The 13812-nt window shown below is 37.2% G+C and overlaps 2 protein-coding genes across 2 annotated transcripts; one reads left to right on the top strand and one right to left on the bottom strand.

Annotated features, from left to right (window-relative positions):
• Positions 1 to 2077: 2077 nt before the first annotated feature.
• On the bottom strand, positions 2078 to 8197 carry LOC138328486 (large ribosomal subunit protein uL6-like). Its single transcript, XM_069275317.1, has 5 exons — positions 8097 to 8197; positions 7256 to 7306; positions 4837 to 5042; positions 2686 to 2899; positions 2078 to 2289 (listed from the first exon to the last, which is right to left on the bottom strand). Exons 2-5 carry the CDS (start codon positions 7299 to 7301, stop codon positions 2186 to 2188), a joined length of 570 nt encoding a protein of 189 aa, XP_069131418.1. The 5' UTR covers positions 7302 to 7306; positions 8097 to 8197; the 3' UTR covers positions 2078 to 2185.
• On the top strand, positions 8099 to 13598 carry LOC138327230 (protein YIPF5-like). Its single transcript, XM_069273210.1, has 4 exons — positions 8099 to 8216; positions 10422 to 10551; positions 12501 to 12673; positions 13498 to 13598. The coding sequence occupies exons 1-4, from the start codon at positions 8099 to 8101 to the stop codon at positions 13596 to 13598; spliced, it is 522 nt and encodes a 173-aa protein (XP_069129311.1).
• Positions 13599 to 13812: the final 214 nt, after the last annotated feature.

Below are 13812 nucleotides of genomic sequence, written 5' to 3'. Positions count from 1 at the left end.
AGGTCTCATTTTTGGTAGCGAGCTTCCTTGGCAACACCTACCATACAGATCAAGGTCAAATTTTGGGTAGCGAGCTTCCTTGACAACACCTACCATACAGATCAAGGTCAAATTTTGGTTAGTGAGCTTCCTTGACATCACCTACCATACAGATCAAGGTCTAATTTTTGTGTAGCGAGCTTCCCACAACATCTACCATACAGATCAAGGTCAATTTTAGGTAGTGAGCTTCCTTGACAACACCTAACCATACAGATCAAGGTTAATTTTTGGTTGTAGGCATCTTTGACAGTATCAGGTCATATATGGGTAGCAAGCATCCTCAGCAACCTCTGCCATATAGATTTTGTTGCAACGACAAAATCAAGGTCTAATTTTGTTAGCAAGCTTCCTCGACATCACCTACCATACAGATCAATGTCAAATTTTGTTAGCAAGCTTCCTCGACGTCACCTACCATACAGATCAAGGTCTAATTTTGTTAGCAAGCTTCCTCGACATCACCTACCATACAGATCAATGTCAAATTTTGGTTGCAAGATTCCTTGCTTGACATCACCTACCATACAGATCAATGTCAATTTTTGGTTGCAAGATTCCTTGACAACACCTACCATACAGATCAAGGTCTAATTTTTGGTAGCGAGCTTCCTTGACAACACCTACCATACAGATCAAGGTCAAATTTTTGGTAGCGAGCTTCCTTGACATCGCCTACCATACAGATCAAGGTCAGATTTGGGTAGTGAGCTTCCTTAGCAACACCTACCATACAGATCAAGGTCAGATTTGGGTAGTGAGCTTCCTTGGCAACACCTACCATACAAATCAAGGTCAGATTTGGGTAGTGGGCTTCTTTGGCAACACCTACATGTACCATATAGAATAAGGTCAGATTTTGGTTGTAGGCATCCTTGACAATACCTACCATACAGATAAAGGTCAAATTTGGTCGGAGAACTTTTTCTGCTGAACCCCTGTTTTGAAGATTTTGGTCCAATTCAGGTAAAGTTGTTCTTTCCAATGAAAACAGGGTGGTGACGAACCATTGTGAAGTTGTCTGTTCAGCAGGTAAAATATATTCCATAAAGATTGTCCAGTTAAACATTTTTAATAAAGTTACGCAATTTCATTTAGAAAGTGTCCATGAAAGTTGGGAGTGTAACAGCTGAATTAATTGTAATTTTATAACAACGAAATTAATTCCAGTTTGAATTTAAGCATTGGAAACTAAAATGATTCCAACTAATGTAAATTCTTTCTCTTAAAAGATAAAAGTTATTGCACACAAGACACTTTGGGACAAACCAATATACTTAAAATTAGACTTATAATTCTGCTCCACAACAATGATCTACATGCAATATGCTTCAATAACTCCCCATTCTGGGTCACCTCAGCATCGCCCCTGGCCTAGAATCAGAACATCTCAGGAGGTTCTAGTAGCTGTTTACACTTCCAAGAGAATCAGCCACAAGATTTCATAAGCGACATACACTAATTGGCTAACCATAGGGGCCATGCTGAGGTGAACCAGAACAGAGTTGTTAAATCTTGTATTGGAGAGCATCGTAGTGGAGCAGGATGCCAAGTCTAATTTTAATAAGATTGGGATCACGCGAACATGAGTATACATATTTCTCCCATACTTCACAGGATTATCATGTAGTTGCTAGGGAAATGCCTCTTTTTACAGGGATAGTGAAAAAATCAGTATACTTATATAAGATGCCGCACCCATTGTTAATCTTGACACAACACAACCTTCCTGTGATGATGGTCCAATAAAATGTTTGTTCTAAATTAAGGGAATTCTATAATTTTCTGAGAGAGTGTGGGAGAAAAAAATCAAGCAAAGTTTTGTCAGGTCAACAAGGATATTTCAACTACAGTGCAAGAGTTTGGTTGTTAACGCTGTACTATCCTTACGTTGTCAGCATAAACAATACACTCAGGTTGAGATATCGGTCAAATTGACAGACCCTTGCGAGAGAATATCGTCGGTGTTGAACCGTGTGTGAGAAAGTTCATTTACATGTAGGAACTATGCCATCACCAAATAACTCTTCACAAAAAGTACAGTCGACATAAATTGCTTAATGACATATTGCAAACTAAAATAAAAAGACCAGAAAATTAAAACTTTTTTTCTTCTTCTTTAATTTAGCGCTCTGTACAGTCTTTTTTACTCGTCCACCACCACATTTGTTTTCTCAGATACGTAGATTCCATCCAAGAACTTTCTGATATCCTTGTCCTTTACTGTAGTAGACTGTTGGACCAGAGCAGCTGGAAAATAAAGATCATCAATGAAATGTTTGCTATAATGATGAAATCTGTATCTAACAAAACAGACTCTCAGGTCAGACTGTAGAATACTGTGATGAAATACTTTCTTTTCCAAATGATACTGGTCTGGACTACCGAGGAAAGATATCAAAAATCAAAATACACTAGCATACAACCACTGTGAGTATTCTATATTTCCATATTACAGAGTTATCTGCCCTTAGGGGGATGTATTCATTGTGATGCCATGTGTTTGCAAGCGTTAAGTCAACAATTTTTAGAGTAGAGCCAACATGAATTTTGCTCACAAAATTATGATGTCACAATGGATACCTACCCAGTAGGGAGTTCACTCTGTAATACTCGAAGATGGAACATCTGTTGTATAATACATACCTGACTGGGATACCAGCTCGATGTCATTTCCCTGGATGAAGAATTCGTCCTTCATACCAGGAGAGGTAGAGAAGGTCACTCCAGGCAACATGTTGACTTTACGGGTGTATTTCTCACCCAAGAAATTCCTGACCTCCACAGAGTGTCCGCCTTCAAGGATAGCAATGTTGATCGGGAAATGAGCATATACAGATCTCATCTTGTACAAGTAACCCTGCAAAAACAAGTGACAAATATAGCAGCCATGGTTATTTGAGATTGGTCAAGTTTTTTGGATATAGAAAAGTTTGAGCATAGCATTCTTAGTCTGTACCTAGAGTTACTGATTAAAATGAGCTTCAAACTCCTGACAAAGATTTTGCAGGCTAAAATGAGCTTCAAACTCCTAACAAAGATTTTGCAGGTTAAGATGAGTTTAAATGAGTTTCAAACTCCTGACAAAGATTTGGCAGGCTAAAATGAGCTTCAAACTGCTGACAAAAATGAGCTTCAAACTCCTGGCAGGCTATGGTAGAAATCAGACAATATAGAATCTCTTTCAATTTTTGTAAAACGATTTCATAACCACAACAGTGTACATTTCTGCAAATTTTGACTGAACATAATATACAGTCGAGACTGTCTTATGTGACTTTCCAGGGGACCATCAAAAAAAAGTCACATAAGACAGGGAGTCACTTAAGGCAGTCCAAGATCATCCGCAACATCACTGTACAAAAATCTGTCTTTAATTGTCTGTAAAATTCTTTATTATAAATATATCAATTACCTGATTTTTTTAAAAAATAAATCAAAAATAATAATTTAAACAAAAAATGAAAAATTATTTAATTTTTTTTTTAATTAAAAATCATTTAGATCTAGTTATAAATTACAAGCAGACATACATTGATGCTTGGTTTTAAACTTTGTTCAAGAAAAAATTCTATCTGGAGGGGGTGCAATTTTGGGTTAAAAATCTCATTTTTTTGCAATTAAAAATTATTTGTGTGTCATGGTTTTTCCAGGCTTGAAAAAAAAAATACAAAAATCACACTTGTCAGAAAACAACCAATGCAAAACAATTGCAGATGTTGTGTAAATTAAAAAACATTACTACTGTACAGTAGAGGTACCATTTTAAAAACCTGGGCTTTATTTTGCTGAATTTTACAAATCTACTGTACACTGCTACCAAATGGCGGCCATTACAGAAGCCCAAGTCGTGTGCATTTGCTTTTACAAGACTTTTTGGTGTTATGAGAAACTTTTGAAGAAAATATAGAGTTTCTGACTATGGGATGACAGTTATAATGACTGTTTAATCATATCAAAGAACGAAATTATGTTTGGTCGTAAATGCCATGTACAAAACAAGAAGAGAGTCACCCACGCCAAGCCATAGGATGATACGGTAGGCGAAATAAAACATGCCGATTTATTTAATGTGTTCCGTTATTAATTGTCAATGTTTACCATTGTTTAGTAGGAGAGATATCTGAATGATATCTAGCCTTTTTAATAGTTTAAGGCAAATTTTTGTGGGAAAAAACGATCTTTCATGATCCGTCAAAACTGGTTACACAGTAATGTACTCTTATCGTAGTCAACAGTCGATGTTTAGTTCGATGTTCACACCTCTTTATCTATCATAATTATGGCCTCAGGCGAATGGAAAGTCGCTCAAGACAGACTTTTTATGATGTTTGGGTTGTAAAAACATGGTCGCTTGTCACGTAAGACAGGGAGTCGCTGAAAACAGACCCATTATATAGCAAAATACGTTGGGGGGTCTCAAGTAAGGTCACATAAGACAGGGAGTCGCTACATACAGGGGGTCGCTCAGACAGTCTCGACTGTATAAGAAGCTTAAAAAATTAAGTAAATCTTTTACTGTCTTTCAAATTTGGAGGCCTATTCTCAGTAATTTTCTTATCAAAGTGGTTCACCTACTACAGGTTCTTGTGCACCAAAAATATTTTTCAATTGTTTGCTCCATAATTTCAACAAAACATTGAAGAAAAATCTGAAACTAGTCAAGTTGTCATCAAAAGATCAAACTGTTGGGAGATCTATTTTTAGAACCATTAAGCAAATACTAGAGAGTGTGCTGTACAATCACAAGGTTGTGTATATTATTTAGTTTAGTCAAAGATGTCTACTGGACTGTACCTTGGTGACGCCCTTCATCATGTTTTCGATGTGACTGCACACAGTTCTGACTGCAGCCAACTCCTTATGCTTGCCGTACCACTTCTCAACTTTAATAGTGTTTTTTCCAATCATACTGATGTCAACAGCCAGATGACGGAAATTTCTGGTGAGTGTACCTCTCGGCCCAGTGATAGTGACCTTGCGGGCTTTCACAGAGCCTGTGACTGGAGAGAGGAAAAGTATATATATATCATTCAAACATTTAAACAAATTATCGAAGTCAAACATCAACAGAAGATGTGTGATTATACTGTGCCAGGCAACATTTGTATAGAATGATTGCCTTTTTATAAAAAACTTTTTGACTAACATATTTATTTTCCAGGCTGCATCAATCAGTCTCTCATCAACTTTAGTTCTCATTTCTGTCTCTTAAAGGTGAAGTTAAACCACAGTATATGTCCTTTCAGTTCAATACACAATATTATACAATTATAAAACATGGAAAATGGTATATCGCTATATATATTACATTAGTACCATTCCTTTATTATTTTTAGCTGCCTTAACAGCTTTAAGATGACGAAAACCATGTTGACTTTCACCTCCTTTAATTTAATGCGTTATAAACCAGATATAGTCGCCGAAAATTGATGCGACATATCCAATTTTAGAAACGAAATTTTCCCAAATATAAACCAGATATAGTCGCCGAAAATTGATGCGACATATCCAATTTTAGAAACGAAATTTTCCCAAATAAAGCAAAATCAGGCTCTGCTAAATATCTTCATTTCAAGGAAGGACGAATGCAGTATTTTCCAAAATTAAAAGGTACAGGCCCCTGAAATTATCCTATCTTATCAAATTTCACTGTCTTGTTTATGAAATACTTTAAATAGAAGCTTCCAAATGATTTACAGATGCCTTGGCAGATATTAAATTAACGATTTATATAGACTGAATGACTTACTAGGTGATCCATGAATCGCCAACATCCTTTTAAGGGACAGCTAATCTTTAAATAATTTAATTATAGTTAAGTTAAGCAGAGCCGTAAAGGTGTCAGACATAATATTACAACAACTCTACAAGTTTGAATCTCATATGGGGTAGTTGCCAGGTATTGACTGCTGTTGGGTGGTTTTTACCAGGCATATATATACCGGTAATACTCCGGCTTTCCTCCACCAACAAACCTGGCATGTCCTTTCATTAAATGACTGCATTAATCGGACATATTAAATCAATGTGCCTTTGTGTAAAAGGCTTTTGTTCATTATGACATGTTCACAATATCTTACAGCGCCGTTACAACAAGTGTTCCTGTTTACATTTATTCACTCGATAGACACGTTGGCTGGTAGCTGATCACGTAGGCTGGTTACTGATGCACTAGATTAGATTTTAGGTGGCATGTAATTAAGAAGGCACTGATTGGCTGAAGCATCGGCAGTCCGACTGATTGCCCCCTGACTGACAAAATCGCCGACAACATCTGAGAAGTAGCTATAGGCGGAGCCAGCGGATCTTTGATGTTCATACCCGACTCTGTTGTACAATGTGTTTGATCACGTTGTGAACTATTTAATTTTTTACAATGTATACATGCAATCACTGTATTAAAAATTCGTAACTGTTTTGTTTCACTTATCACGCGAATGTTTTGAGGATGTTTTGTTCATAAATAATATTGGCCATTTCTCTCGACTTTGGTGAGAAGTCATACGTACTGTACCGTAACATTATTGTATCTACCAACGTTCCAATTGTCAACACTAGATTCAAATGCATCGGATATCTCTCTGATTAAATACTAGTGACAAAGTTAAAAAATCTACGCCTACAGCTGAAATAGCATCCCCTACTAACATCCAGGTATGTGTCAAAGCCGTGTTTTATCGGAATATATTTTGACAAGACATGATGGTCGATTGTACATTGTACCCGATTTGGTTTCACACACCTTGCGGTAAAGTTATAATTAGTCAGAAATAGGTGATTTCTCCAGTAACAGTAGCTCTTTACATATGTACTTCACTGATTAGCGCTGATTTAGAGTCTATACATGAGGTAATTAAATGTATTTGTGTAACCTTTTTACATTATGAAGCTAACGATGCCGATCATTTTATGTAGTAATCGACGACAGACATTTCCAACTGTTTTAGCTCCGCCCCTACATTGTAGCGAAAGCCAACGAGAGCCATGCTTACACAGCTTATTGTATGTCGTTGGCAAACTGACTAGCTACCATGCAACCTGACTAGCTACCAATCAAGCGAACCACCTACTAGACTGGCCGTCACGCATACGCATATTGTAACGGCGCTGTAATCCAGCTGTCTTACAAGGTCTACTATAGGGTTTTATTAAACGAAATTGCAATTGCAATTATATAGATTATTATTAACTTATTTTGTCTAAAAACACTTACGGCCAGGTTGGATTTTCACAAGCTGGTTACTCTGCACGATCTTCATGCTTGCTGAAATTGAATAATTAAAAATGTGTTAAATATTTGCTCTAATATTAATAAATGCATTCAATTGTCTGATACTGCCCGCACATTAATTACAATTCTGCTGCACTTAATTGACACTGTAACTTGTAGGTTTGATTATTTCTCACTTCGATAAGGGTTTGGGGCCTCAGTATGTAATGTTATTTGTGTTGGTAGAAGAATATTATTCGATTGGCATGGGTGTAGCAAAACGGGGCGGGGGGGGGTGTTTAAAATAAATAGTTTTTAATCAAGCGGCATTTGAAACATAAATATAATTCTACAGTATTGTAAGATCTGATACCCATTTAGTGTCTCAAACACTATCAAAACATGGTTTATATGATATATGTCAGTACAATACATGTAAATAATACTAAGATGTAAATACACGGCGAAAACAAAACTCAATGAGCCATTGAATGATCAAGCCAGAATACAAAAAAAATGTTGTCAAATAAACTGAATCAAACGCAAACGTCTGTGCTACCAAGTAGCTATTGTGGGTAACATAACTTTAAGAGTATTCGTTACATGTTTTGGACGTCAAACAAACATTAGTAATGGACAAATAAGGTGTAGGGAATACATCATTTAGTAAACGACTAACTTTTAAACAATATTTGGGAATATCTATAGCTTTAGTGGTTATGATATGAAAAGATTCTTCATGGAATATAAATTTTGTATCCCATGATCCATTCATTTTGTGACGATGTATTTATTTATGTATGATTTGAATGGATTTTATATGCATGTTAATTTGAACCCGTACCTATGTGGTATTGGCTACCGGAAAAGGCAGTTTACCGGAAGAACTCTTCTGTGTTGACTGTCAGAACTACTTCCGGTGTAACAACACACGTCGTCTGTCGTGAATCACAGATAGAAAGGGGTGAGATATGGTTTTGTATGGCGTATTCTAATTCAACAAGCGTTATATTATATATTTATGATGAAGTTGCATTTAATTTTTCTCTTTTGAATATTAAATATGTGACCCAAATCGTATGGATCAACTTTGAAAGTAACATTAAGGACACCCCCCCCTCAACATGACGAAAAAAACCCTGTTTCAAACATTTCACCATTACCATTGTTTTATTTAATTGCCATTTTTATCCTTGTATTCTGGTTATACAAACAGAAATATTCATGACATTGACAATATTAACTTGACAGATGATTTATGCATTTGTCCAGGACCTACATTGTACTACAGAGCTTGACGTTCTGTCTGTAACAGGAGAGGAGAAAATGTAGCGTCCTGACCGGGACTCGAACCCGGGACCCTCCGAACACTAGCCTAGTGCTCAACTAACTGCATGAGCTACCTGGTCACCGATGATCGACCTAGTCCAATCCCGCTACACTCCTCCCCCCTTTCTCAAAGTCTTCGCCCTCGAAGATATACATTTGTATATACGAGACCCTTCCAAACACCACCACCGTAGGTTATTAAGTACGCCAATTCTGTAACAGGAGAGAAGAAAATGTAGCAGCCAGACCAGGATTCGAAACCGGGACATGCCAATTAAGTCAAACACTGTAAAAATTCACAAGTATTTCAAACCCAAAAGAATAGCAAAAATATCAACTGACAATGAAAATTCACACACAGTAATGTTAATGCATTTCCATACTACAAGATAACAGCAAATTAAAGAAAGGATGGGCGTCAGATATAAATTAGTAACATAAAATTCAAAACTCACTCCTCACCTCCCAAGGCCCGATGAAAATATGGGGTCTCGGCACAGTCCCAAGATCTGGTGACCAGCAAAGTCTTGTTAAAGTCTCGGTTTACTTAAATTTCAGAAAAATATAACTCCGTTTCATTACAATATAGGATAAACATATAAAAATACCCCTATACACTAGTGTTTTTATATAGTATATAGGGGTATTTTTATATATTTATACTGTATATTATTGACAGAACATCAAGCTGCTGTGATTGTACTCTCTTGGTAGTCCTGACACTATAGTCTTTATGGCACAATTATAATGTCTGGTTTGTGTGATAAATTAATTTCCTAATATGAATCAGGCATGGCATGGAAAGACTGAAGCTCTACTTATTTATTTTTTAAATTCTATTTCAAAAAGACCTAAAACTCAAGGACATAATTTTCAGTAGACCCGTATGTATATAAAATAACAAACAAACCCCCTTCTTGCAATATATACTTATAAATACAAGCCGGTCAAAAAATCAACAGTCAAAACTAAAAGATTCAGATTTGGACATTGATTTTCTGTGTCCATGCATGCAGTGCCACAGGCCTAGGGTGCCACGAATGCCAATCCTATGTTTTTACGGACGCCATCTGTTGAAGTGAATGTGACATCATGGTTCCTTGTGATCATCTTCACTTGGTGGATATTTTGACTGCATTCCATCGCATTTAATTTTCAAAAGTATACTTTCATTTATTATTTTAAAAAATCAGAAATGTTAAATTACACCTGTTTATGAATTTGCATTAGTTGAATATATTTCAAGCAGCGTCGGAGCAAGTCATGAACTGTAGCGTTAACAGGTTAAACCAGAAGTACTAAAAAATATCAAACTGAATACACTTGACTAGCGAATTTGGTCCTGATGAAGCCTCAGTAAAGGTGAAATTGGTCGACAATAAAAGATGAACCAATGAGGTTTCCTTTGCCTCTTGTGATTGTACCTACCTGCTTTGCTTTACTCTTTACTCCAATCACCCTGAATATCACTGGATATCCAGACTAACGTTATGGACCCAGGAACCCATTACCCCGCCAACCAATATAACTACTGGCGTTGGCTATACCTCCGTATTTCTACTTTTTTATTTCAATTTATATTTTTTGTTTTTGTTAACAAAACATAAATTGTCTCTATATATATAAAGAAGGTTCTTAATTTCAAACACTTATATCCACACTAAGTACAGCCTCTGCAATTTCAAATATTTTATCAACAATCTAAATTTATGAATTAATTTTTTAGATAGATTTTTTTGGTCACCTAAATTTCTCTGAGGCGGTCAGACAGTTTCCTAACAAACAATATTTTATTTTTGGCTTATAGCTAAAAATGGAGATTTTTGTTTTTATTCTTTAGGGAGTAACATAACAAGGTCAGCCATGTCACAAGACTTCGGCCAGGAAGGATTTTACAGTGGTAACTACGACACAACAGGCCAGGGCTACGACATGAACAGTAGTGCCACCCAAGGATTTGGACAAGATCCGTAAGTTATATCTAACAGAAAAATTGCATGTCAATATTTTGTATTTGTTGTTTACAGAGTTATTTGCCCTTGCTGTCCTTGTGTGTTAATTGGTATCGTTTGTGACATCATGTGTTTGCAAGCGTAACATCATACTTTAAAAAAAAAATTTGTTCTCAATTAATGACGTCACATTGGAACTGCGTGAGTGATCATGTGGGATGACACAGTTGTGCGAGTGGTCAGTACATAGACAATATCTAAATGAGTGGACGTTCCTTACAACAGTGAAGATTTCAACTTTTTAGCTCACCTGGCCCGAAGGGCCGGTGAGCTTATGTCATGGCGCGGCGTCCGTCGTCCGTCCGTCCGTCCGTCCGTCAACATTTCCTTTAAATCGCTACTAGTCATAGAGTTCTGCATGGATTGTAACCAAATTTGACCACAAACATCCTTGGGGGAGGAGAAACAGAACTTGTATAAATTTTGGCTCTGGTCCCCCAGGGGCAGGAGGGGCGGGGCCCAATAGGGGTAATAGAGGTCAATCCTTTAAATCGCTACTTGTCCTAGAGTTCTGCATGGATTGTAACCAAAATTAGCCACAAACATCCTTGGGGGAAGGGGAACAGAACTTGTGTAAATTTTGCCTCTGGTCCCCCAGGGGCAGGAGGGGCGGAGCCCAATAGGGGAAATAGAGGTAAATCCTTTAAATCTCTACTTGTTCTAGAGCTCTACATGAATTGTAACCAAATTTGGCCACAAACATCCTTGGGGGAAGGGGAACAGAACTTGTATAAATTTTGGCTCTGATCCCCCAGGGGCAGGAGGGGCGGGGCCCAATAGGGGAAATAGAGGTAAATCCTTTAAATCGCTACTAGTCATAGAGTTCTGAATGGAATGTAAACAAATTTGGCCACAAACATCCTTTGGGGAAGGGGAACAGAACTTGTATAAATTTTGGCTCTGGTCCCCCGGGGCCGGAGGGGCGGGGCCCAATAGGGGTAATAGAGGTAAATCCTTTAAATCGCTACTAGTCATAGAGTTCTGAATGGATTGTAACCAAATTTGGCCACAAACATCCTTGGGGGAGGGGGAACAGAACTTGTATAAATTTTGGCTCTGACCCCCCCGGGGGCAGGAGGGGCGGGGCCCAATAGGGGAAATAGAGGTAAATCCTTTAAATCGCTACTAGTCATAGAGTTCGGCATGGATTGTAACCAAATTTGGCCACGAGCATCTTTGGGGGAAGTAGAACAGAACTTGTATAAATTTTGACTCTGGCCCACCGAGGGCAGGACAGGTGGGGCCCATTAGGGGAAATAGAGGTAAATCCTATAAATCACTTCTTTTAAAAAAAAAATTTGTTCTCAATTAATGACGTCACATTGGATACCTAGAAACCTGCAAGGGGAGGTAACTCTGTAATATGTAGTTCCACACTTCCATATATGGGAACTGCGTGAGTGATCATGTGAGATGACACAGTTGTGCGACTGGTCAGTACATAGTCAATTTCTAAGTGAGTGGACGTTCCATACCACAGTGAAGATTTCAACTTTTTTCTAAGTCTTGTTTAGATTGCGAAGAAGTAATCATGGAGTAATATTGTGATACCCAACTCTCTCTACGTGGGAATTCTGGAATTTGTGTTTAATTTGAACAGTTTTTGAAAGGGCCTGAGTGCCAATTATAGACATGATCAGGGCCTGATTGCCATTGTTTACACACTATCAGGCCTGATTTACGACCTGAGAGTCCAAGGTTTTTAAAAAAACTTTTACATGTACATGCTTTTCATTGCTATGGTGTTTCAATATTATGACTTTAAGAAGTGATCGTAATGTTTTTACTACTTTCCCTGATACTGTCTACTATCCTCATGGCTGCTAGGCAATTTGGTTTTTTCTCTTGAATAAAAATATCAAGAACAGTGACTATAAATTCTATAAAAAATTTTTTTCCTTTTTCAGACAATTTGGTCAGTTTGACTACTCCCAGGGCTACACTGCAGAGCAGAGTTACTCCCAAACACCAAATGTCTACACAGGATCTATCATGACGCCTGAAGTACCCAACGCGTACTCAGGACCTACCGGTCAGAGGGGAGGCGACAACTTCGACGACGAACCGCCCCTCATGGAAGGTGTGTTGATAAATATCTAATGTTTTATCTTGCTTATACATGTACATACTTTTTAGGTCCTTCATATCCATGTATGAAAAAGTATTTTTCTCTCATACCTCATCGTTTTATTGCAGTTTTACTTAAATGATTTTCCGCCATTTTGAATTAAATTCAAGAAGAAAACATGACTACAAGTCACATACTTCTTCATGCATGAAAACTGCATGATACTATCAATGCAAATCCTGTTGTTTGTATCTTTTAAAGTAAATCCAGCCTAGTTTCTGAAAAAAAATTAAATTGTAATAGGACGTTAATTAATCAAACAAACAAACTTAGAAAATAGTAATCTTGTTGACACTGTGACGCCGTGAGGCTTTATTGCTTGGGTAGCCATTCAATGCACAGTCTCAAGCGACATGAGTGTATTGCCCTAGACCAGACAGTATTACATACCAACTTGATATGTCTTCATGTACATTGAATCCATAGCTGTGATACTGTTATATCAGGTCTTAAGCCAGATAGGCATTATTACTGAATAACCAGATGAGGATACAGACCCTCTGGACCTCTTGTGAAGATAGTACTCAGAAAAACAAAAATGAAATGATTGGTCACAGAGATCTTGTTACTGAGACTAAAGTGATAAAATTGATTATCAAGCAATTTACCAAAATTATTTCCATTCATATAAGTCATTTTGTCTTTATTCAAATTTTACTAAAGCATATGAAGAGGCAGGTTTTAAGGGGAGCTTATTGGAGCATGAATACTTCAAATAAGAATTAAATACTTTAACACGTAAAGTCATTTTTGTCAACTTTGAACTTATGTTTCAGAACTTGGAATCAACTTTGACCACATCACACTAAAGGTAAGACTGCTTATCCTAATTAATCCTCACACCATACCATATATGATATTTCCTATCACAGTATGAAATGAAAAGGTCTGAGAATGACCACAGTGAGCCCTAAAGGGTCAAAATTAAAACATATTATAATTTAAGTGAAATCTAACCCTGCATGATCAATACTAGCTCGGTTAGAGAGAACTTCTCTTTATAGCTTGATCGGTTGAGCGTCAGACTAGTAATCCAGAGGTCCTGAGTTTGATCCCTGGCAGAGGCAGGTATTAAATGTATTGTAAATCCT

This window comes from Argopecten irradians, chromosome 7 (assembly GCF_041381155.1).
Source record: "Argopecten irradians isolate NY chromosome 7, Ai_NY, whole genome shotgun sequence".
In the NCBI taxonomy this organism is placed as follows: Eukaryota; Metazoa; Mollusca; class Bivalvia; order Pectinida; family Pectinidae; genus Argopecten; species Argopecten irradians.
The sequence above is the reverse complement of the archived record's forward strand: the minus strand, read 5'-3'. Positions and strand labels throughout refer to the sequence as shown.